Source organism: Passer montanus, unplaced genomic scaffold (genome assembly GCF_014805655.1).
Source record: "Passer montanus isolate IOZ18808 unplaced genomic scaffold, ASM1480565v1 scaffold50, whole genome shotgun sequence".
In the NCBI taxonomy this organism is placed as follows: Eukaryota; Metazoa; Chordata; class Aves; order Passeriformes; family Passeridae; genus Passer; species Passer montanus.
In genome coordinates, this window is record NW_024369930.1 from 62,962 (window position 1) to 88,470 (window position 25,509).

Sequence of the window (25,509 nt, forward strand, 5' to 3'; positions counted from 1 at the left end):
CGGGCGGGCGGGCGGAGGCGCAGCATGAGCGCGCGCCCTCCCGCGGCCGCCGGCGCAGCGCCCCCGCGCCATGGAGGGATTCCCCGCCCGCGGGTACGGCACCGGCGGCGCGGACAACCGGCCGCTCTTCGGAGAGACCTCGGCCAGGGTAAGGGAGCCACCCCCGCCCGGCACACCCCCCTCTCCAGCGAAAGAACCCCCCGCCACAGCGAACCGCGGCGGGGAAATGCAGCTGGAAGTCCCGTAGTGCTCCTCTCCCCTCCCCACCCTGCCGGTAAATGCCCCCGGTTAGGAGGAACCTCCTGGCGGCCGCCCCCGAGAGCGGCTGCTCGGCACCCGCTGCCCCCGGGCTCGGAGCGCCGCGGGCAGCCGAGCGGCCGGCCCGAGCCAGGAACCTGCCCGAATCCTGCAAACAAATTTAGAAATCCCTATGAAATAAGAAAGAATCCTCAGACCCCCTCCAAAACCAGAAAGGCTGCACGCCAATGAAAAAATATAAAAGGAGCCCCCCAAATTACAAAAGAGGGAAAAGCTTCAATTTGGCGTAATTATAAAAAAAACCCTCCCTGAAATAAAACAAAAACAACCATCTCCCAATTAGTGTCCCAAACAAAAAATAATCCATCAACCCCAAACGAACACCGCACCAAAAAAAACCCCAAACGATATCCCCAGAACTAAACCCTTCCAGCAAGACCCCCTCCCCAAAGAACTCACAAAACATTTCCCTCCCCTTCTGCCCAAGAAAATCAACTTTCAAATAATCCTCCCCAAAGCAACATTCCCCCCAAAACTCTATGGGGAACGTGGGGCTCGGGGGGACCCTGGGAGTGGGGCTGGGAGGGCTTTGGGCCGGGGTCACAGAGCCGGGCGTGCCCTGCAGACCCCAAGCTGCTGCGGCTGCCTCTCGCCCAGCCTGGGGGTCTTTGCTGGGATGGGGATGGGGGCTGCGTTTGGTGCCTCCCTGGGAACCGATTTTCCTCCGGGGCTGGAGGAGCTGGCTCCTCCTGTGTGGCAGCAGCGGCTCCTCAGGTGTCAATCCCCGTAAGCCGCTCGGCTCTCGGCTGCTGCGGTGCCGGGGAGGGGGCTCCGGGGGCTGCCCGGCATCGGGATCCCTCGGGAACCACGGTACCTGGAGTGTCACATCATCCGTCTGGGACTTGGGGTTGTCCCCTATTAGGAGGGGTCACCCGCACTCGGGTGTGCTTGGGGGTGCAGGCTGAAACTGCCCGAGATTATTCTGAAGTGTATCAAGTCCACCGCCCTCCCTGTGAGAACTTGGAACTGCTGCTACAATTATAATCTTTAATGAGAACAAAGTGATACCAACCGGATTTTTGGGGAAAATGGAATGATGTGGCATATGAGGATGGGCAGAACCCCAAGAAGATGAACCGAGGGGGGGGACAGGTATCCCCACGAGCAGTGCTGCCCTGATGGGGAGCACTGGAGGGAGGCAAGGGTACCTTTGCTGGAGCAGTGCCCTGCACTTGGGTCCTGCTGGACGCTCCTTGGTCAGGGATTTTGGGAAGCTCCCAGCAACGGGCACTTCTGGGGACTGGGATGTGCCATTGGAGCAGGCAGGCAGTCCTGGCAGGAAACTCCCAAACTTTCCAGCCCAGGTCAAGCCTTCGATCCCTGTCTTTTTTCAGCTACGCCTCTGCTCGCAAAGGAGAGGAGTAAATAACAAACGTGGGATGCTAAATTCAGTTCCTGGGCTCTAACGGGGATCCAGCGTCCTGCACTTCACCCCCTGCCTGTCTCCTGGGGCTTTTTTGGAACCTGTCAGAGGGGCCGAGCAGCAGCCCATGGTCTCTCGCTGCTGCACCCGTGTCTGACAGACAAGGGATCACTGTGCTGCAGGGGTCCTTTCCTCCCCGATTCACTGGCGTTGCTTAGGAACGGACGCTGGTGAGGTCCCGAGCTGGAATGTTCTGTGTCAGGAATGGAAAAGCTAAACTTTGCCTTTAAATGGGAGCAGGTCTGCCGGGAGAAGTGCGTCTGCCCCAGCTCTGCTTTTGGGTCTCTGCAAATGATGGCTGATACTGGCAAACCAGGATCCTCTGCTGGGGCTGGGGACACAGGGAGGGGCAGGGAGAGTGCTTGTGCCCCAGGAAGCCCTGAGCCCAAAATTCGGGGTCTCCCACCCTTGTCAGCAATTGGAAATGGATGTGGAGATGGGGATTCCCTCTTCCTCCCTTCTTGCACTCTCCTGGTCTCCAGGCTGGTGACTTTGAGGGTACAGACACTCTGTGGGGATGGCAGAGCTGGGCAGCAGCACCCACCTCCTTGCCCTGCCGTGGTCCAGCTGCTCCTGCCAAGCTCACTCTCCCATGCAACTGCTGAGCAGAGATGGGGCAAGGTGGTGCCAAAGAAGTGGCTGGTGGGAAGAGGGAGTGCAGCAACACGGCACCAGTGGATGCCAGGAGCTGTGGATTCAGCTGTGCTGTCCAGGGATGCAGCACTGGCAGTGAATGGGTGTGAGACAAGGCAAAGGCACAGCTGTACAGTGCCAAAGAGGGGAGAAAGTGTCACAGGCCAGCACTTCTCAGGAAAGAAGTTCCAAGTTGGGTTCCTCCACGGCAGGAGCGTTTGAGTGGCTGGGAGTTAATTGCTACGGGTTGGAAGCAGAAAGCAATAGAGAGACTGAGCAGCTTGGGATGGGAATGATGAGCTTTTGAGGACACACCATGGCAGGAGCGTTTGAGTGGCTGGAAGTTAATTGTTATGGGTTGGAAGCAGAAAGCAATAGAGAGACTGAGCAGCTTGGGATGGGAATGATGAGCTTTTGAGGACACACCAGGACGTCCCCATGCCTTGCAGAGGGTGGGTGTCCAGCATGGCCCTGAGCACAGCCTGTATTGCCTGCAATTCCACCAGGCTGGGTCTGGCACTGCATTCAGGCTGCAGCGGGCTGCAATGGCTGCTGACCATCTGGACTTGCTGATGTAAGGCATAAAAATGGCCTTTCTGTCACTCCTGCAGAGATGGCACCAGGTACCCACACTCCAGGGGACCTGCCCATTCCCTTCTCCTGGCCAAGCCTCTGTCAGGATCCCTGCGGGCTCAGCCCACACGCCGCTAACTTGGAGGATTCAAGGATGGAAGGTGCCAAGCTGGAATGGGGCAAAGAGCAAAGCTGCCACTCTGTCAAAGCCTGTGGGAGTGCAGATATAGTCTCAGTCTAGCCTCAGTTTCCCTGCTGCTCCATGTAACCCTGACCCAGATCCTAAAGAATCCTGGATTGTGCCCTCCTGCTTTGCAAGGATTTGACACTTCCTGACCTTATGTCCCTTTCCCAGGGGCAGATGGAGGGAGACCTCTGCACTGCAGAGGCTCCCTGGGAGAAGTCTGATGCCTCCAGCTCCTGCAATACCCTCCCCAGAGTCGAAGGACAGGGCACAAACCCTCTTGTTTCAAAATGCATCTTGTGCAACAGTGAAACATGGAATTCATCCCCTGTCTGGCCAACAGCTCACTAGGTCTCAGGAGCTGAATGGGGACACCCAGACACTGCTGGGCTGTGTCAGAAGTTGCTGTGTGTGTACCAGTACCCTGTGCTGGTCCAGGTGACCTCAGGCAGCTGCAGGCTCTCTGTTTTCATGTGTCTGCTGGAGTTTCTTGTCTTTTTACTCTAGCAGCTATTACAGAACATGGTGATGCTGGAGAAAAATCCTTCCTGAATCAGCAGTGCTGGCTGTAGGAGCCTGCTGTGCTGGGTGACTTGTAGGACACAGGGCTCACCACAGCCAGTTCCTGCATGCCCAGCAGTGTCTGCCTGGGCCAGGCTGTGCACTCAGACACTGTGTGGAGGTGAAAGGCTCAGTCATCCCCAATCCCTTTAGCCGTCTTGGCCTCTGCTTGAGTATTTTTAACCTTTTTGCTGTGCTAAGCTGCCTGGGGCTGAAGTGTCAGTGGGCCCTGGGGAATACAGCCTCTCACTGCTTCGCCAAACCCGGGATTTCAGGATCAGTGTCTCTAATCCCTGGATCCTGAAATACCTTCTTCTGCTGCAGTGCATTTTGACAATTTGCGTGCCCGTGGGTTTAAACAGGGGAAGGGGCTGCCTTGGCTGCAGGGACTGGAGGCCATGTGCTCCACTGCTGGCACCTGTACCTGATCCTGCTGGCACTGGGAGGTCCCTCAGTCAGCACTGTGAGATGAGAGGTCCCTGTGCTGGGGGATGCTCTCTCCCACACTGAAACACTCAAGAGAGAAATGCTCCATGATTGCTGTCAAGTCTGACCCCTTGTTTTCCCCTGCCAGTCCAGCCTGTCCTGGCACAATGGGTCTCTGGTTAATGAGGAGTGCAGTCATGGCTGTTTCTGGATGGTGGCTGACTGTGTGTCCATCCCTCCGAGCTCTCTGCAGAGCTGGCTGTGACTCTGTGCTCACCAGGTGGGCTCTGCAGGTTGGTGACCCACTGCTAGCTGTGCAGCTGGCTCCCTGGCATTCCCTGCTGTCTCTGCTGTTGGAAGCCCATCTCCTCATGGCACAAGGGATCCAGCTGCTCACCTCTTGCCACCCTGAATGGAGGAGCAGAGCCTGAATGCCATCTCTGGTCCCCCTCTGTAACATTGCCTTGGTGGGCTCAGCCAGGTCTGCAGGGCAAGGGCAGAGCAAAACTGCATCCTCTCCTGCTGCTGGAGTGGCTTTTGGGGTAAGGACCTTTCCATGTCCTGCCTAAATTAAAGTTAGCTTTGAGTTCTTTGATTTATTTTAGGTGAGGAGGAGGAGTCCAGCAGAGCAGTCATGATGGGCTCTCATGGAGCATTTCATGGTTGCACTTTTCAAGTTGCTTCTCTTACTTGTCTGGAGTTACTTCTCTGGGTTCCTTTTTGGGGTCAGTGGTGGGTGTCTTGTAGCTGGCTCTCAGAGGCTGCTGTCACATAGCCAACTCTGTGGAAATGCCAGTGAGGAGAAGGGTTTGTGCTGGCTGGTGAGGACCTTGCACAGGGGATACTGGTGACCATTTCCTATGGGGGGGTGTCACTTCCCACTGCTGTTCCCCCACAGCTTGGGGCCTCTGAGCTACAGGAGCATCAGAGGTTTTGTTTTACAAAGAGGAGTTGAGGACTAATAGGAAAGGTTTTGGAGTCTGCTTGTGGCCCTGTCCCCTGGGGATGAACACAACCAGGGCACAGCATCCACCTGTTCCCGAACCACCTCAAGATGAGCTCCACAGCCTCAGGTCAGGGCTGGTGGTGTCCCACAAAAGCATGATTTGCTGCTCCCTGCCTCCTCTTTGCTTCCTTCTAGTGCCCTGCTGCTGTCACGTGTTACTTCTTGATGACCTGGGACTCCTCCCTCTACAAATCCAAATTCTAGAGGGAAGAACTGTGCAAGAGCAGGTGGAGGGAAGCCTGTGTTGCCCTATCTGCTGGCTGGGATGTCTTGGGCAAAATGCTTTCACTGCTCAAACTCTTTTCTCACTTTCCTTTCCCCATACCTACTTAATGCTCTCAGTACATCTAATAGAAGTCTGGAGTGTTTTCTCTCTGCACATTTTTTCTGCTGTAGCTGTTTTAGCCTTGTCAGCCATCTAGGGTGTCACATCTGGCTGTGGTGATACATGTTCATACTCAGAGCAGCTCCAGGGAGGAGGCAGTATGCTGGCAGGGGTTGGAATAGTCTCCTTTTCCTTTGTTTTTTACTCCAGAAGGTTCACCAGTACAGGGTCTTGCTGTGGGTGCTCCTCTGGGCACATGGTCACACAGCCCAGTGTCACAGCCAGTCCCTGCCCTGATGCCACTGGGATGGGCCTGCCATGCTATCACTGAGGGATCTTTCCTCCCAGGGGCAAAAAGGTTGTGTCCTCCCAGTTGTTCTATACTGACCAGGAGCAGCAGAAAGAAGTGTGGGGGGATATCTGTCTGTCCAAGCAGAGCCACTGTGTGGCACCTTCAGATCTGCTGGTGTCAGGGTGGAGCATTTGGGGTGTGGGCAATGCTTCACCTCCTTCCCAGCAGCCCACAAATTCCCACCTAAGACTCTATCAGTCTATTAATTCTCAGGCAGTGAGGCTAAAAAAAGCTTTTTCTGACAACCTCCATCTGTGCACTCCCACTTAAAAAAAAAGATTTAAATACAATTTGCACAACTGTAATCGATTTAGATGCAGCAGAGAAGCCATCTGCAAATGAGCAAACTGCTGCACGAGGCCTTGACCAGTACAACCTCCCTGGGGTCCGTGGAGGGAGGGGAAACATTCCTGTGTGGCAGAGCTGACCAGGGAGCCTTGATGGTGTGCTGGCAATAACATGGATCCTGGCTGATGCTCTGTGTTTTTGGATAATGCTCTGTTTTATATTGGGGGGTTTTTTGTTGTTGGTTTTTAGGTACACATAACACTCTTCTCTTTTCTTCAGGACAGAATCATCAATCTAGTTGTTGGTGGCTTAACAACCTTGCTGCTTGTAGTAAGTATCTCCTATCCTACCCCATGCAGCATCTCTAAGTGACAGGGAGAAAACCAGAATTCCTCCCCAAAAACAGGTGGTGAAGCTTTCAATGACCAAAGAGGCTTTGATTTAGGGCAGGCAGTCATTTTGGGACAAGTCATACTTGTCTTTTGAAACTCTTTGACAACAGAAGGGGAATACCTTTCTTTAAGAGCTGCAATAAAACCCTTGAAGTTCTCTGGCAGATTGTCCATCCTGGCTGAACGTGAGGCTGGGTGAGACCGCAAAACACTTATGTGCCAGGAGAGCATGTTTGCTTCTATTTCCTTCTATTTATGATTTAGTGTCCTCTATTTATGGCTTATAGAAGTCTTTCCAGTTTGTCCCTTTGTGCTGAGCTGTGCTTTCCCAAGCTTTAAAGACAAACCTGACACTGGAGACTGGAGTCCATGAGTGTGGCCCACAGGGGCATTGCTGGAGAGCTGAGGTGCGGGGAGGCTGTGGGGACAGGTGAGGGGCCAGCTGGTGGAACACTTGGCTGAAGGGATGCTCCTACATGGGCACTGTGCACCCCTGGCCTGATGGCTTCAAGGCTACTTGGAGGGTGGTTTCTGGCAATAAGACAGCGTGGCAAAGCTTTTGGCAAAGTTTTTTTCCCAATCCTCGCAGAGTGCAGCTGTATCAAAGCTGTTTTCCTCCAGACTTGCACATTTTGCTTCAGCTCCTCAGGGGTGGGAGTCAGAGGCCAGGGAGGGGTGTGCAGATCAGGATGTGAGCACTGTGCTGCTCCAGCCCTTGGGCTGAGCCTCTTCTCACTGCAGCTCTGGCCAGAGTGAAATCCTCATCTTTGTTTTCCTCCATACAGGTCACTCTAATCAGTGCTTTTGTCTTCCCGCAACTACCTCCAAAACCTGTGAATGTATTTTTTGCTTTCTGCATCTCCTTGTGTTGCATTTCTGCTGGCATTCTTGTAAGTACCGCCGTGTTTGCCGTGCTTTGGAGTCCATGGCTCTGAATAAAATCTGCTTTACGTGGCGCTGCCTTCTTTTTTACACTCTCCTCAAAAAGCTTTCCTGCCTCCATACACAAGCTGACAATGAGGGAGTGGCAGTGAGTTTTGTATTCACTGCAGAGTAAGTGTGTGAACTGAGCCAACTCCTGCAGCCCAGCTGCAGTGCACTACTTGTCACCTCTGTGGCACTGCCAGTGGAGACACAGAGCAGGAAACCAGGGAGCAGAGCACTGAAATGGGAATGCAGAGATGGGTTGTGCTGCAGAAGACACTTGAAGTGGGATCAGCCATGCACTTGCATTAGTCAGTGACCTTTCAAACACAGGGGATGGGTTACAGGGGTAAGAAGCTGCAGCAAATAGATGTTCCTCTACTCAACAGCTGCAGAATTCCAAGAGAGCTGGTCCCAAGCACTGGCAGGTCTGAGTTCACAGAATGGTTTGGGTTGGAAGGAGCTGTCAAAGACCATCTAGTCCAACTCCCCTTCCACGGGCAGCCACATTGGTGGCTCCTTCTTCTGCTGTAGCTTTTCATACTTGGAGCATTCTCCTACCTCCAGCTTTGGCCTGGAACAGCCCTGAAGCCCCCACTGCTGGGTATGCTGGGAAGTTGCTCTGCACTGCCTGGTCAGTCCCAGTTTTTGATCCTGCAGCTGGTGGCCACAACTCTGCCCAGAATAGACTGTTAGTGCAAAGCCTCAGTGTTTGTCCTCATCCACCAGGCTGTAGCCAGCTTTGAGAGTTAAAACACCCCCAGCTAAGCCACCCACTCTCCTCCCTCTCAGCAAAACTGAGACAGCGCATGTCCCCAGGGCCAGTTTCACATACATTCACACACTCAGTCCCTCTGGCCAGAGGAAGTTGGATTGTTTTACAGGAAGCAAAAAACACCCAAAACTAAACCTGCAAGTTGCCAATTCAGTTACCAAAGAACGTTTCCTCAGAATACCTAGCTTTCTGAAATAACACAAACTCCTTTTCTCTTCTAGATCTACTGGTATCGACAAGGAGACCTGGAACCCAAATTTAGAAATCTGATTTACTACATATTGTTTTCTATTGTCATGTTATGTATATGTGCCAACCTGTACTTCCATGAAGTGGGGAAATGAAGGACATTGGGAATACCCAGCAATGATGCTGCTGTGTCAGACTGCTTCCAGCTCAGCTCTCAGCTCTACTCGAGACATTTAAGTGAGAACCACCAGCCTGAGAGGAAAGAAGTGGGTTGTGCAAGGATAAATCAGTACATGATTTTCATGTAAATGTATATGTAATGTCCCTCTTGTTGGGGAGAATTATTGCCATAAGACGTGACATTCTGCTTTTTTTTGAAGAGCTACTGTTGCGCTTAATGAACATTCCAGTTGTACTGATGTTTCAGAATGGCACAAGCTTTTTCATTTTGGAAAAAAACTGCACTTTTTTTTATTACTGTACAAATAAACTGCAGCACTGAAAGGATCTGTGGCAGTATAAATAAATGGCATCTTACAGTCAAGTAAGACAAATACTCTTTATTTTGTTGAAACTGAATATACAATTATTTCTGTTCCCTAGGCAACCATTTAAAACTACAACTTATTTTTCACATTAACAAAACCACAGACTGAAAAAGACCAACTCTTGATTATGAAGAGCTAATTACAGAAATAAATAAAATAATTTATACAAGTCTTTAGTTTCTATAGCTTTTTCTCTTGATTCCTAGCTAATAGGCTGCTGTTCAGCCTAGTGTCTGTTTCAAACAATGTAGGAATTAATTGGCCTTCTTTGCCCTGAGGCCCTATGTCCAGACTCTCACAGAGCTATTTCTCCAAGACTTTGCCACCTTCACACCACTCACCATTTACTAACTTGCTGCAGAAATCACAGAAATCTGGAGAGGTGGCTGGTAGTGTCCGGTAAAGGGCAACAGAGACAAACGTTCCAACCTACTCACAACAATGTCCAAGAAATTCCAAGCTTGTTGGGGGAGGCTGGTGGGTCCCAGTAGCTTCCCTTTCTCATAGCCCTTCCCTTTTTATTTAGCTTGCTGTAGTGATGAGTGAAAAAAAAAAAAAACACCAAAAAAACCAAGAAAAGATTTTCCACAAGTGATCTTTCTGAGCTCTGTCCATTGCCAGCAATGGACTCCTCAGGAACAAGCAGACCAGGAAAGTCCCATAAGCTTCTGCCTTCTTCCTATGCCACAGACACATGAACGAGTCAGGTGAGATGGGAACACACCCCACTGCTTCACGATGCTGCCCATGCTCCCTGAAGTCTCTGATGGAACTTACTCCTTCCCAAAATGTAACAGTCTCTTACTCCATGTATTACAAGAGTCAGTAAGTGCAAAAATCCTCACCCATTCTTCATGAAACCTGTGCAAACTACTACTTGCTGCGGCGCTAAGAGGCTGCAGTCCACAATCCTTGACTTCTGTCCAGTTTTCCAGGTGTGCAGTTCAGCACATCAGTAACAAGTCAGATCAGAACTGACTGGATGGATCTGAGCACTGTGAGCACTGCAACAGAGGCTCTTCAGCACACTGGAACACCCCAGTGAGACGTGGCACCTCAGTCCTCCCTCCTGGATGAGGGAAACAGCCTGAGCAGAGAAAGTGCACCATAGTCATTTCACACTGGAAGCTTCTGTTCAAAGAGACAGACTGTGACTGCTTTCTTTGGAAACGTGGCACAGGGTTGTAACTAACTTCACAATGCAAACATGGTCAATAGGAAATGGACACCACTGGTGCTTCTCAGTGACAGCTCACTAAATCCTCAACATCCTTTGAATCTTCTGAGTCAGGACTGCCCAACGATGAGCCAATAATGTGTGACCCATCTCCATGATGCTGTAGGATAGGATCTGGCAAGGGACAAAAAACATTACAACTATTGCTGTGCCATTATAACAAGATATAAAACACAAACTTAGGAGACAGGAAATGTAGCCCGGAATTCTAACCAACTACAGGCAGTGTTGCTCAAACTAGGCAGTTTGCAATTTCTAGATTCACAGGAACACAGAATAGCTGGAGTTGGAAGGGACCTCTGGAGAACCTCTAGTCCAACCCCTTGCTAAAGCTGGTTCAGCTAGAGCATGTTGCACAGGACCACATCCAGGTGGGGTTTGAGTATCTTTAGAGAAGGTACGTGATGGCCAATATGGATGGACATGGATGCAGTGGTGTGACTGGCATTTGCATCCATCAGGTGTTGCACTATCAGTGCTGACCCTCTGATGGCTCAAAGGGGATTCTCCCTCTGGGGAGGAGTATTTGTCAGGTTACTTGCACTTTCATAGCACTGATATGGAAAATTATTTAAGAGAAAGCAAGGATCTCTGAAGTGCTGTCTGCAGAGACTCAGAAGCTCTACACACTGCTTTAATGGCAGGGACTGTCATACCTGTGAGAGTTGTCAAGGGCAAGACTGATTCACTGTCGATATCATCCGCTGCCTGGATAAAACCATGGGAAGAAGGAACAATAAGCACAGTCTCATCATCTATTGTAGGCTGATCAACTTGTTCTTCTATTGTTGGGGAACCCAGATCCTGCACAACACAGAACAGGCCATGGGAGTGTATTCATGGTAGCATAAACACAAATCTGCATTGCTCAGCCATACTCCACTCTGGATGAATTTTATCTCATTAAATTGAAATGTCACCACCTGAGATAGTTTATTTCAGCATTCACAGGGCATGTTATCTTAGTGCAGGCACCCAAGAACAAGATGAGAAGAATTTTATCCTGTTAAGCAATGTGGAGAGGAAGGGAGACACTGCAAGGTGGTGTTCCCTTGCAAGACAAATATTAAGTCTGCAAAGAGGAAAAATCAGGCTTTTCCACTACTTTCTATCTAGATGTTCTGAGACTGAAGCATTGCCTTTATAGCACTTACCTACTCTACAAACCCAACAGCTTTACCTTGAATTTCACAACTCCTGTTGTCAAGTTTTAACTGACACTGAACACAGAGCTCAAAAGACCCACTTTATTTGCTGTGCCTTGCTTGGTCTGTCACTGGCTGGAATTTGGCTCCAGACTTTTTTTGCTGAACCACAAGACTGGCAAGACACTGATTCCTTCCAGGTACAAGCTGTCAATACCCTCATTCTCTTCCAGTCCTGCCATTGCTGCTGCTCCTGCCTCTTCCCTGGCTTCTGTGGTACTGGACTGGCAGCAACACATCTGGCTGACTCAGTGTCACAGCACACTCCTGGTTCCACAAATGCAGTGAAAAGTCATCCCAGACATTACTGCCAGAACCAGCAGAGATATTTGGATTCCAGTTTTTGTATGTTAGCGTGTGCAATGTTTGTTCAAACTTCAGGAATCCCTGATGTAGAATGCTAGCAAGTGCTGCTGACACAATGGAAGGTACCTGGATTCATCACTGTTTTCAGAGGTTACAGCCCTCTGTGTTTAAGAAAATCCTGATGTTCCTCCACCTTGTTTTTTGTAGGAAAACTTGTTTCCCTACATAACTCCACAGTGTTTTTGCAAGGCAGCTGTCTGAAAACCCCTTCCCTGAGGGAAGGAGAGGAGCTGACAACCTGTGCTGCAGCTCAGTGAACTGCACTAGGTCCCAGCCACAAGGGCATGGTGTGCCTGACCTGCAGGAGCAGCTCTCAGCAGAGCACACAGCTCTGCCCACCAGCAGCACTGGGCTGCAAGGCCTGGAACTGGGAAGAGGAGGCGTGAAAAACTAAAGAAGCCATTGTGGCAAATGGGCACCTTTCCCAGCCAGAAATAATAAAACCCTGCAGCATGACTGCCTGCCTCCCACTACCCACCCACAGTGACAATAAAACCCTGGCAAGCTCATAAAAATAACACTGACTTAAAGAAAACAAAATTCAGGCATGTTTTTCTGGAGTAACTTCTCACTGAGAATTACTCACAGACAGTTCACTATTTCCTAGAATTTAAGTACACGTGTCAAACTTGAATCTGACTTGAAGGGTAAGGCAAATTAGAATTACAAATTCAGTTTGTTTTTCTGTATAGAAAAAAAAAGTTTCGTTTTACATTCTGCTAGCCATGAGCAATTTGTATAAAGTTGAACTAGCAACTAAATTTTTAATATCAAAAGTTTATTAATTCTACCTTGAGAAGCTGAATTTCTAAAATGAGAATAGAAAGCTGATGGCCTGCCTCAGATGTTGAAAATCTTATCACAATTATGTCAACCATGACACAGAAAGAGGAAAATGGAAGAATAATCCCCATCTTCTGATGTATTCAGGATTCAGATGCTTCTGTAGTAGCAAACTTGGGATGTACAAAGATTCTCCCTTTTGTAAGAGCATAACAGATATGCACTGTCTATTAGAAGCTTCTTCAAAGACAAGGCCAAAGCATATTAATGATGGATTTTCAAGGCTGACAAAGCAGAAATGCAGCTACTGTAGAGAACAGTGTTCCAAAAAACAGGAAGGGTGTATCATTCTAGCTCATATTTTCCCAAATTCCAACATAATCAAACCTGTAAAGGAAGAGGAATTTTGTACCAAATAAAGAGTGTTATCTTCGTTTTAACACCTCTGTTTTCTGTGACTTAGTCATTTTCATAATTCCAGCAACTGAAAGAAACAATCCAAATAGCTGTAATCATTTGGATAAACTCATTTCTGCATCTCAGGTGTTGGAGACAAATAAATCTGAGGCCGGAGAGAGAAGTAGCTTAATGTTTCAAATTCCCATTTAACAGATACTTGACTGGAGCAGGATGTTTAACAGAAGTCCTCAAAACTGAAAACTGAGGTATAGCTTGAATCATGTTATTAGACTCATATAGCAAAACCCAAATACTCTAGCTCTCCTTCCTTGCTCAACCTATCTATTGATGCAGGTGTGTTGGACAATTAACAGCTCAGTTTAAAGCAACAGCATCAAGCAGGAATCACCTGAAAGCAACAGTTCAGTGCCACCAATGTTTCAGCTTTCCACTGTCTCTATGCAGAAGAACCCTGAGCAGTGAAGCAACTCCACAGCTAGTGAGGTGCTCAGTGCTCCAGATGAAGTCAAATATAACCTCCAGTACCAAATTAAATGCTGTTACTTTCATATTTGTAACACACTAACAAAGCTCAAGGATAGAGGATCTCAGCAAATACTTGTAGAACTGTGATACAGAATCACAGAATTGTTTGGATGGGAAGAGACCTTGAAGATCACTCCAGGCTCCATCCAATCTGGCCTTGAACACTTCCAAAGATGAGGCAGCCCACAGCTTCTCTGGGCAACCTGTTCCAGTGCCTCACCACTCTCATAGGAAAGAACTTTCTCCTAATGCCTCATCTAAACCTACATTCTTTCAGTTTGAAGCCATTCCCCCTTGTCGTATCACTATTATGAATATCCTATCACTCTTATGAATAGTCTCTCTCCATCTCTCTCCCTTCACCTACCAATACAGATGAAATCACTGAGATATTTCAGACCAATAGCTTAACATCAAGGCCACAAATTTAATGAAATAATTCTCCGTGCAGAAATGGGGAAAACATCAAGTATTATGCCCTCCCTTACCTCAGTAACGTAAGTGCTGGGTAAATCAGAGTGAGAATCCTCATTCTGTTTCAGGCTAGCATCAGCAATCTCCTCCTCTGTTCTTACCATAACTCCATCCATCAGTTCTCTACTATTCCTGCTGCTAAATTTGGAAGCATCATCTTCGTTGTAGGCTGACTGCTCTTCGTCACTCAGCTTGGACTGATGGATATCATGTGGGAAAGTATTTGCTCCTAGGGTGTCTGGAGGATCTGTCAGGTCAGCTGACTGAATGTCTGCATCCACAGTCAGTTCTGTCTGGGTGACAGAGGAGGAGATGTCTTCAGCAGCAACGGTGCGGATTATGACACTCGGCGTGTGGCACTGCACTGTGACGTTGTCACTTGTGTTTAACAAATGCTCTGGCTGTCAGCAGCATTTGCAAAAAAAGAGACAAACAAAACCCCAAACAAGGTCAGAGACTTTCCTGTTACTATCTACAAGCAAATACAAGCAAAAGATTCCAATTGCTAAGTGTAGTTTAGAGTTTCATATATACAGTATGTCAGCCCAGATCATCTGGTGACCTCTCCTGTTCCTAAAGAATAACTTTGTAGACTGAACGTGGTGTCATGTGTTCTTTAAGTCACAAATAAAGTAAATACATAATAATATGAAAGAGGCAACCATTCAGGTGAGGATCACTGCAGATTCAATACACTGAATTTTTCATCTTGTGTGAGATGTGTGAATCACATCATTTTGTGATTCAAACTCCAGTTTGCTTCCCCTTCCCTCCCTCTAGCAAAAAACAATACCTGTCACTACTATCCAAGTGTTGTGGACCAGTAGATCTATTTGTAAGAGTAACTGAAAACATCACAAAACAACAAGACTTGGTTATGCTGGGGACAAAGCCACTAAATGGAGACATTCTGTTCAGAGCTTATTCACTAAGTTCTGAAGCAACCTGAGGTAATTTTTTAAAACCAATACACAAACCCCCAGATTCTCAGTCTTCAGGACTTTAAGCAAAGTAACATTGTTACGACTTAAGAAGTGCTTTGCTTGTTTAACATGCAACTGCAGGCCCTGTATTACAATGTCCCCTTTCCCCCAGAGCCCAGACCCGGGCTGTCCTGCCCCAATCTCTCACAGATAAGGCGTGGACGATGATCTGCTCCGGGGAGGCCGGAGCCGCCGCGGCTGTCAGGGTCATGGTGGGACTCGTTGTCAGCGTCAAAGGGAGGCCTTGGCTCGAGCTGGTCTGCAGTAAGTAGGTACCTGGTGTCCCAGTCGGCTGGAGGTGGAAAGACTACAAAGACAACACAGGTTTAATACCCAAATGCAGTGCCCAGGACATACTGGGGCATTTTGGTTTACATGAACCAGCCTAATTGTAACGCCCCTAGAAAATCACCACACCAGTCCAATCCCTTCTGCACTGCACTCAAAAGCAGAAAATAACTCACTTGTAGCCCTAGGCTACCAAGGCAAGTATGAAGGGCAAGAGCCCAGCAGGTCTGTGAGACGCTGCTGTACATCATGTAAAAAAGGAACAAATTCAACTTACTTTTGCATTGAGATGGAAGAGAAACTGTGCTATAAATTACAGGACAATGGAACTGAGACAATCTTTACTTGCTGGGAGCTTTTTCTGGCTCCTTTATGTCAGATTTCAACAAGGAAAAAAATCCAAGCACAAAGGAAAACTTTGTAGCATTAAAGCAAATTTAAAGCATTTAACTATAATTCACAGTCTACTCAGCAGCCCTAATGGATTACACTTTCAGAAATAAGTTTTAGAACTCTTCTTCTTTCCACTTGAAAACTGTCCTGTTTTTTTTCTTTTTTTGGAAATGCACACTTCTATAGTCTAAGAAGTAGCTGGGTTAAAAAGAAAAAAAAAACCACAGTAACAAACACCAGTTACTTACTGGAAGAATCTCAAAGGTCTGTAGTGTTCCACTGTTCAGTGTTATTGTCTCAGAGTCAACAGTAGCAGCAGGGGAATCGGTTGAGGCTGCAAAAGGAAGGAAAAAAAAAAAAAGAAAAGTATGTAAACCAGAATGTTCAGCCCTGTAGAGAGCATAACATACTATAATTAATACATGGCAGGGTACTGTTAATTCCCCTAAGAGGAAAAAGAAAACTGGCTGCAGTCCTAATGACAAGGTTCTCTAATTGGTACCCAAGATACAATTCTATTTAAAGAGAGCATTCTACAATGCAAAAGAGCAAAAGAAAGTAAGTATGGGTTTAGCACACAGAGATAAAAGAAGAAAATAAAGTTTCTGACATGATTTAATTACTTTTTGTAATGAGATTTGCAAGAGGTTCTAATGTAAGGATACCCTCTGGTGTAATAATATCCTTTGGATCATGTACTACTGCTTGTTTTAAACCAGTGTCAGGCTTAATATTGTTGTGTTTCCCATAGACCTATTTTTCTTTTTTTGTATTTTTAATTTTTTCTGCCCTCCACAGTATGTCCACCCTTGATGAAAGTTCAGATGCTTCCCAGATATTTGCTTATCCTGTGTGTTATGACTGCAGTATAAAGGCCATAAGTATTCTTACTACAACTATGTAATTATTTATGCAATTAGATCCACTAATTCTAAAAGTAGTGAAGAGAAGCTCTGGAAATAGTTGATGCACCAAGTATTTTAAGATCACCAAGTCGAAACAACTTGTACTCAAAACTTTATAATTATAATTACAATTTCTACTTACTCTTAAAAAAAATATCACAAGTTCCAGGAAGCTGAAACAAAATTAATACTCTGCCTTGGGTTTTCCAGTAATTTCCTAAATACCAAAGGGGAAAAGATCTACAAGATGATAACAATGACCCAAGCACTGGAAACTTTGCCATCTCAGACTCCGTGACTGCAAAATACAGTAATTTTGGTCTCTTAAGAAGATAAAAGCTCAATTTTGAAGCTATTATTGTTGTAGTGGCATGTTCAAGGTTTCCTGCTGCAGATTTCCTGGTACTCAGTAGCAGAGAGCTGTAAAGTGTGGCCTGTCAGTCACCAGTCACCAGTATATTCATAAAAGCTCAGGAATTGCCCCTTTGAAACCTTGAGCCTTCCACCAAATGCAGCTGAAAGTGGCTAATAGGTTCAGCTCCCATGAGACTGTGAAACACACAATACAAAATTCACTGTGATTACACAACCAGAAATTCTTCAGAAAAGCAGACTAAAATGGGGGAAAAGGCTTGTTAGGCAGACATGGGCAAGTGAAGTCACAAAACAACCATTACAGGATTTAATTCAGAAATGACTAAAGGTTCCAGGATCCCAGCCCATCTTGCCTGCTCATCAAAACCCATCAGCTTCGATCAAGCTTCACTGAAATCTGAGACTACTGACATATTATGACACACAAAAAGTTCTTGGCTTGGTATCATCTGTCATTCTAATTAGAAAATAAACCACATAAAATGAAGCTAGCACTTAATAAATAGATTAAGAAAGACTGATCTAATAAAATTATAAACAGAAAATAGTTTGCTAAATGCCTATTCAGGCATAGTCTGAAGAACCAGTTTGTAGACTGATCAGCTTTGCTCAGAGCAGGGTGCTAATAATGCCAGGGCTATGGGTCCATTCCTGTGTGGGTCATTCATTTAAGAGCTGGGACTCGATGATCAGCTCAGAGCAGGGTGCTAATAATGCCAGTGCTATGGGTCCATTCCCTGTATGGGTCATTCATTTAAGAGCTGGGACTCGATGATCCACATGGATCCTTTCCAACTCAGAATATTCTGTAACTAATTTGGTAATCAGCAAGACCAAAGCACTAAATTTTCCTAATAAAATTTACAAATCACAAATGGTGCAAAATAATATACAGTGCAGATGACAGACTGCATGTGACTGGAGTTACCTAATAAGATTAGTTACAAAACCAAGAAGAACTACACTCAGAGCAGATCTGGTAATCAATGTTAGATAATGAGCAAAGTTCATCCTTAAGAAGCATGGCAAGCATCAACTTAAAAAGAATACAGTGGTTTAGCAGAACACTAACACAACACACCCAGCTGAATGTTGGTGTGACTTAGTAGCTAACATTTTCCAGAGTGTCTGTGACTAGAAAAAATTGCATAATAAAGGACTTGGAAAACACACTTATACCTTCCCTTCAGTGCCCTGCATCAGAACTTAGGGACAGCAGTCTATGTAACTCACAAAAGGAAAAATCGTACATGACATGGATTGGCACAAGGGTGACCAGAAACAACTTAAGGAATAAACATACACACTCTATCTTCATTAAGAGGTTTGTGCACTGAAGGCTTTTCAAAGAACAGGTGGCAAACTCCTGTGTGCACACACACAGACACCTACAACACCTGTGTCCAGGTGCTCCAATTGTAGCTTCTTGGAACTACAGTCACAGCAGTATCTACATTTGCCTAACAAAGCTAGAAACAGGTGAACAGAACACAGAAATGTTTCATCTGAAGTCATGGCATGACCAAGGGAGAATGAATACAACTCTTTAAGCCATGCTCACTCCTCCTTCACCACCTCAGCAGAAGCAGGTTGCAGGCTCTGTGTGAGTGGTTTGTTTCAGTACTTACAGACGTGGGTGATCTGCACTGGGATCTGCAGAGCTGCCATGGGGCTCGGGGCACTGCCCGTGCTCTCCTCCAAGCGAGCCACCCGGATCTGCACGTGCTGCACCCCCGAGCTGGAGTTAGTGTTTGCCAAGCCACTGCCACATTTGTTCTCTGGAAGCTGGTGCCCTGGATTGTTTTTTTGGTTCTCGTGGAGCTGTTTAAGACCCTTTATCAGCACTGAGAGAAAAAACACTCATGCTAAAGCAGGTTGAACAAGCACATTTGAAATGCTGCAATTGGTGATTTACCCAAGATGAAAAGAGCAAACAAAATCCTACAGAATCTGGAACTTAAGCTATCTCCAGAGATACAGAAAATTTAGCACATACACAGACCATTTACAGCCAGCTACAGCAGTGAACTAGATTTCCTCATGGAACCCAGACACTTCACGATGCTTGGGGGAAAAAACAACACAGAGCCCATAAAATTTTGGAACGCTCTAAAATGATGCGTGATATATCCCCAAGCTACAATCAAGTACAAGGATCACTAACTGTGTAATGCTGCTACCAGAAGTAAACCCTCCAATATTCTACAATATGGAAGCAGATTTGTTCAAGAGCTTGGCATAAATGTCACTGAAAATGGGGAGCAAGAGAGAATGAATCCCACAGTGGTTATATCAAAATTCTTCACCTGTGCATGAGGAGGCCCACTGCTCCAACAGAGCCACCCACACTTCTTCTCTATAAGTGCTTTGGGAGCAGCTGATTTAACAGCAGGTCACGAAACCTGAGGCCTCAGATTTTCTAGACTTCATTACAACAAACTGCCTGAACATCTCTTCTTTGTCAAGGGAAAGAGAGCAGAGCCTGTTGATTCAGTGCTGCATTTATCTTATTAATTATTTGCTGCAACAGCTACCTATTTATGTGTGGTAACAGAGGCTCTCCTCCCAGCTGCAGCCTTGAGGCAGAACTAATATATAACCACATTGTCAACCACAGCACAAGTGTGCATTAAATTACATCTTTCATTAATTATGACATGATTAATCTCTCTGTTTTTTTTTCCTCTCCCCAAGTAAGACAAAGGGAGGTCTGAAGGTCGCAGACACCCCTTTGGCTTAGGCACTAGTTTCTCTAAGCCAGAATGGGAAAATGGTATGAAATGTGTTTGGGGAAGCTTTATAGTACCGACTCCTCCCCTCCTCCTCACTGCAGCTAGAAGTAGATCTATTTTCTGTCTACAGCTAAGGCTCGGCACCTGACAGAGATTACATTTTAACACTGTAAAGGCAACATATCCAACCTGAGGCAGATACTTTTCCTCTTCCACCTGAAGAGGTCACTGCCCTCCATACCAAAGATCAGATCATCTGAGATCTGCCAGCTGAGCTGCTTATATACATACTCTCACTTTAGCCAAAGTGAGAAGGGATGGTAAAGTCTGTCTAGTTGTAGACGTCAGCTTGGCCTGTTTGACTGAAATAAGGATTGTTTGTAGGAGCAATTCAGCCAGCAGATCCAAGGGGCCAGTAACTGCCAGCTAAGGAGCAATGTGCTCTTTGGCCAGCAATGCTGTAAGCAGACAACAAAATGCAGCCTTATTCCTCTGACATATGTGAAAGAAGCTTTCAGAAGAGAAGTGTGCAAGTAGTACATTACCAGGGAATGAAACATCTTTGTGGTTTGCAATCTGTCTTTTAATGGTCCACCATTTACTCCGAAGCCACTGTGGGGAGCGGACACTACTCCATCCCTCAGCCAGTAAGTCCCAGTTGATGTCATTTTCATCAGAAACTTCAAGTTCCGCTATCCTGGCAGGACACAGAAAACATGGACCTGTGAGAAACTGCCCCCCAGAGTGGCAGCGGTGTCGCACACGTCCGGCCGTGTCACACGTAACAGCGCAGAACGACATGCTAGTGACCAGCCCACCAGAGCTCAGGAATCGACACAGGCTTCCACGGCTCCACGCTGCCAGAGGTCAAGCAGAATCATAAACAACAGAAGATGGACTAGACCTGCTAGATGATCCAGTCCATCTCCTTGCCATGCAGGATTATTCTCCTTGTTTACTTATACATTAGGTCTTAGATCGGATTATCGTGAAGCATTCCAAGTGGTGGTACTTGCATCTTTTCTTTTTGAAAAAATATTCCCCAAACACATCTCCAAGGCAGGAAACACTTCCTGAGATTCACTCTGAACATTCACTTAATTAATTTCATGTTATGATATTTACTTGTTTTCTTCTAAGTAATAACTATCCGTCCTTAACACAGATTTTTGCCTTCTCTCAGATGCTTCTTAGCCAAAGTAGATGAAGTTAACTACAGCATTAAACACTTCCTCATAAATCAATCCCATCAGGCTCTCCAGATAAGGGACAGTCTTCTCTACCAGAATCTGTCTGAAATCACTAAAAATCTCTGAATTGCCCTTATCTGTACATAGAGCATATGAAAGAGAGGTGAATAGTGAGGGGAAAATATTTTTGTGGATGTTAAGAAAAGTCCTCTTCACAAATAAGGCAAAAGCAATCTTGCTAGCTAAAGAAAGAAAGAAGTAAAAATGAAAAACAAAAAAAACCTACCAAAACCAACCCTGTATGATAAGTAAAGGATATCTGGACAGACCAAACCAGAAATACTAAGAAATATACCCAGCACATTCTGAAATGTGGAATCAGGCTCCTCATTTTGAGTTTACGTCAAACAGCTTCAGTAAATTTGTTAATACAACTTTGTAAGTAATTCTTAGGTTCCCTGAATGTCTTGGCTTTTTATTCCCACCCAACCCATAAAAATCCACTGGCTAAAAAGCTTGAGTTAAAGGCATTCAAAATGGGAGGAGGACTGGAGAGCAAAAGATTTCCAAAGTCACTACCAGGCTGCCAGTTCAAATGTAGTCAGAGATGCTGATATCCAATCAGTGTTTGTTGGCCTACATGAAATTAATTTGCAGTCTCAGTTTAGCTCTTTGTAGACAAGATGTCCACATCACAGAAACCACCACCACACTTGACCCTTGTTGGTCATCTCAGCAGAGAGGCCAAGGACTGAACGGGCAGGGAGACTGAGCTACCCTCCAGTTAAGGGTTAAAGCGCATCGGTGGGGCAACATGTGGGAAGCTTGCACGGTTTGCTGCCTGTGCTGTACCTTTTCTGTGGAATAAAGAAGACTTCAGTCTCCAGGGTTTTCAATCTGACACCTTTCACGAACACTAACATTCACTAAAAAAACAAAAAACAAAAAATATGTTCAATAATAAATCTCTGGGAACTGTAAACACAGCAGTGATTTTTGGAAGGTTCTAGAATTTTCAGTGTCTAGGAAACCAGCAAAATGGACCCCAATGGAATCCTGCTAGCAACACATATTACAAACCTTTAAAAGTAACTAAAATAACAAACCTCAAGATGAGATTTATTTCATCCTCCTTGGTCCACTCGGTGCCTCCACTTTGTTTCCAGTTGAGATAGTTGAGCCATTTAGAGCGGCACTGCTTCTCCGAGCGCGTCCCGACCCGCTCTGCCACCGCAGCCCAGGACACACCTTGTGTGACAATGTCACCTGGCTCTGTGCTTGTCAGCTCGTGCACTACTTCTGCCAGTCTTTTCTCTTCTTTCTCTGTCCACTTTCCTGAAAGAGACAGAAGCCCTCCGCCTTAACCAGCAGCACATACCCTCTGTTCTGATCCATAACATGCCAGCAGATATTTAACTGCCATGTCCAACACCTTATTCCAGATGCAAATATTAACTTGTGAAGATGCAACTGTTCTTAATTACTAACGATTTATATTACATCCATTTTGATTAACAAATCAACAATTCCATTGTTCTACTGCCGAATTTCTTTTCTCTTCCTCTCACAGATGAATAAGGCCCCACAGAACTTGTCCAAATAGTGACCAGAGCAAATTGACCTAAGCTATGTGAACTGTATTAACTGGAGTGAACTAACCATGCAACAATTTAGCGCACATTATTCACATGAGGTCTGACTCAATTTTCCTTTACACTTGAATATATACATTACAATATAAACAGTACTTCACTCCTGAAGTGCATCTGTCTCTCTCTTGACATCCAACATGCAGTGTAACTCTAAAACCATTAAACACAAGTGGCAGAATTTTAACCAGAATATCAATTTCTGACACCAGCATTTACCTCACCTGTGTTGCAGGTATCCTTCATCAGTCTACATCGATCCTTTACAGATGAAGCACTTCTCCCCAGGGCAGCTCCTATTGTGGCCCAATCATTACCATGCTTTACTCTCAGCCTACAGAGAAACATGCTCATTAGCACTATATCCAGTTAGGAAATTACCAAAATATAACATATTCGCTAATAAAAACAGGATGAATGTGCAGTTTACAGGCTTAAAGAGAGAATGGGGAAATAACTTTGATACTTCACTATTACTATTTTCTACTACTTTTTCCTACGTGTTTCTAGAAGCCTTTTGGACTAGCTAAGCCACAAAAGACTTACAGAATGCATAGTATCTGTCTTGCAGGAAGACTGTGAGGCTTAATGAGTGTGTTAAACACAATAAGAATGTTTAGATAAACAGCTGATTTCCATTCTATACAGGTTCCTCAATGATTTTCAGGTGGTGTAGAGAGCACTTGAGAAATTTCAGTAATACCCGATGAAAACCCAGGCATCCTACAATTTAAATTAAGCAAAACACTGCATAATCACATTCATCATTTTAGCAATCATCTCCCTCCTTCACATGACAGCAGGCTGTTTAAAATGTTGAATCCATGAGTAGTTCTGACACATGTGGAACCAAAGGCACCTTCTGAATGACACAAACCAGCTCAATTGGTCCAAACAAATCCATCAATGCAATGCAATATACTCCCTTCCTCCCTTCAGTCCAACAGTTCCTTCCAGCTGCTCATCCCTGGAAATGTGCAGGAGGGGATAAAATCTGCAGCCCCATCTCCTTGATCTACCAGGTTCATATTCAAAATTAGGCTTTTTGAGCTGTATTGATAATTTATGTATCTGTAATACTTCCTAGGGGAGATCCTACTCTTGACCTGCCACTTCCTTTAGGAATAACCTTTGCTCAAATATCGTAAGGAAAAGGAACTTCTATTTCTCATAATCACAAATATTGACTGTGCTTGTAAAAATCTGAAACTTTCCTAGTTAAAACAGAAGCCTTGCTTTAGAACTTTGTTGCATATTGTTAGGTAGGTCCTGAACACACATTAGAAAAAAAAATCTAAGAGAATCCAAATGTAGTTGATTTTCTTTAGATAGTAACCTATTTTTTTTCTAATGTGTGTCCTGAACACACATTAGAAAAAAAATCTAAGAGAATCCAAATGTAGTTTGATTTTCTTTAGATAGTAACCACTACTTTTGGGTAGTGTTGGCACAGCCAAATTTATGTGTAACTTTTCAGTGATTTCATATACGGAAGTCTTAAAAAATGGATCAAGCTACTAAATACAATCAAGAGTGACCTTGTTCATAAGATAACTTACTCTTTAAGCTTTTCAATTTCCTCAGGAGTATACCTAAACAACAGGTAAATAAAAAGACATTATTTTAAACAGAAAGCACACAGCATAAATATTATTATTTCATTAACCACACAGCACACATTTAGCTACAAGAAGAGATTAGGGAATTTCAGCTGTAAGAAACAATCTGACTGAATACTTCAGAAGAATGAGGAACAAATGCCATTTTCCACATTAGTACATTTCTAAGATTAACTGGTATAAGATTCCTCTCATTTGTCAGAAAAATTCCTCATTCTTTGTGATCTTACTCCTATGAACAGAATTAGAATTTTCTGCATTAGTCTTTGAAATAAACAGCTTCTTCCTTACTGTCCCAATTCACCATCACTATAAAGCTGACTTTCCATCAAAAAAGTATATCAGCACTGAGAAGATATTTTTAATTTTAAACTACCTTCAAACACTAAAATATAATATCCTTTCTGGATAGCACCAGATCACTGCTTTAAAAAAGGGCAGGCAAGGGCATAAGGGGTGAAGATCAATTACTTCCAGGTCACAGCTCTAGAAAAAGTTACATCTCAGCAGATCCATCCTTGTGTCCAAGTCCTGTCATCACATCAGAATCTGTTATTCACCTTTGTTTTGGGTTTTATGTTTCTCTGTTCTTTAAAGCTGTCATTGAATACCATTAATTGAACACAACTATTGCCAAGGATGATCCATCAGAATTGAACAGAGGTGACATATTAGCAAGATCTAGGTCTGCTTGGCTACAATTTTCTGTCACACATAGCACATGTCAAGCATAAATACATGACCCTACTCATACCAATAAAACCATGCAGCATTAGAGGGTTTCATACTTTCCAACATGGTTTCTGTCATCATACATGCGAAGAACTCTTCTATAGACAGCAAAGAGAGGCCGATTCAGACCCCAAGCTATTGTCCTGTAGAAATCTTTTCTTTCATCTTTTGACATTTCAAATATAATTTCAGTGGCATCTTTTATCCCACGGGCCTAGAACGAAGCATTTAAAAAAAAACAAAAACAAAAACCACAAACAAAACACCTTAGATAAAGTCTCCTAGGAATCAAGAAGTAGAACAAAGAACTGAAGCCATTATGCAACTTTCTGTGTATCACAAATACTACAGTCCAAAAGTAAAACTGAGTATTTATGGATTAGCTCCCTCAAATACAAACCCTTCAACACTAGGTTAGTTGTTTTGGTTTTTTACGTTGGAGTCCAAGAAGACACAGAAAGTCTAACACCTATCCACATACAATAAAAAAGTCTGTCCAATGTATATTTTAAGATCAAAAACTGAACTATCATATAGAACATGATGGAATATATACTGTGATGGAATTATTCTGGGGCCATACAAGGGAAGATTGCCAAACAGTGCTATATTGATTTATTACATAAATTTAGCTATTCCTTATGCAAAAGTGATTTCTTTCAATTAAACTACTCTTCTTGTTCTGATGGAAACTCAAATAAATTCAATACAAAACC

General features: G+C 45.1%; 2 protein-coding genes across 5 annotated transcripts in view; one reads left to right on the top strand and one right to left on the bottom strand.

Annotated features, from left to right (window-relative positions):
* On the top strand, positions 1–9,476 carry TMEM243 (transmembrane protein 243). Its single transcript, XM_039723713.1, has 4 exons — positions 1–148; positions 6,369–6,419; positions 7,267–7,371; positions 8,402–9,476. The coding sequence occupies exons 1-4, from the start codon at positions 71–73 to the stop codon at positions 8,522–8,524; spliced, it is 357 nt and encodes a 118-aa protein (XP_039579647.1). The 5' UTR covers positions 1–70; the 3' UTR covers positions 8,525–9,476.
* DMTF1 (cyclin D binding myb like transcription factor 1) overlaps positions 8,915–25,509 on the bottom strand; it is a 21,987-nt gene continuing 5,392 nt past the window's right edge. For 3 of the 4 annotated variants that reach the window (XM_039723709.1, XM_039723708.1, XM_039723712.1), the window contains exons 6-16: positions 24,850–25,007; positions 24,002–24,034; positions 22,667–22,776; positions 21,900–22,128; positions 20,149–20,300; positions 18,500–18,715; positions 15,840–15,925; positions 15,059–15,217; positions 13,942–14,328; positions 10,811–10,958; positions 8,915–10,268 (exon numbers count right to left, since the gene is read on the bottom strand). In XM_039723709.1, the coding sequence (XP_039579643.1) occupies positions 10,159–10,268; positions 10,811–10,958; positions 13,942–14,328; positions 15,059–15,217; positions 15,840–15,925; positions 18,500–18,715; positions 20,149–20,300; positions 21,900–22,128; positions 22,667–22,776; positions 24,002–24,034; positions 24,850–25,007 (1,788 nt within the window). In that variant the 3' untranslated portion in view covers positions 8,915–10,158. The remainder of the gene's footprint in view (positions 10,269–10,810; positions 10,959–13,941; positions 14,329–15,058; positions 15,218–15,839; positions 15,926–18,499; positions 18,716–20,148; positions 20,301–21,899; positions 22,129–22,666; positions 22,777–24,001; positions 24,035–24,849; positions 25,008–25,509) is intronic. The other variant, XM_039723711.1, reaches the window with a different exon arrangement.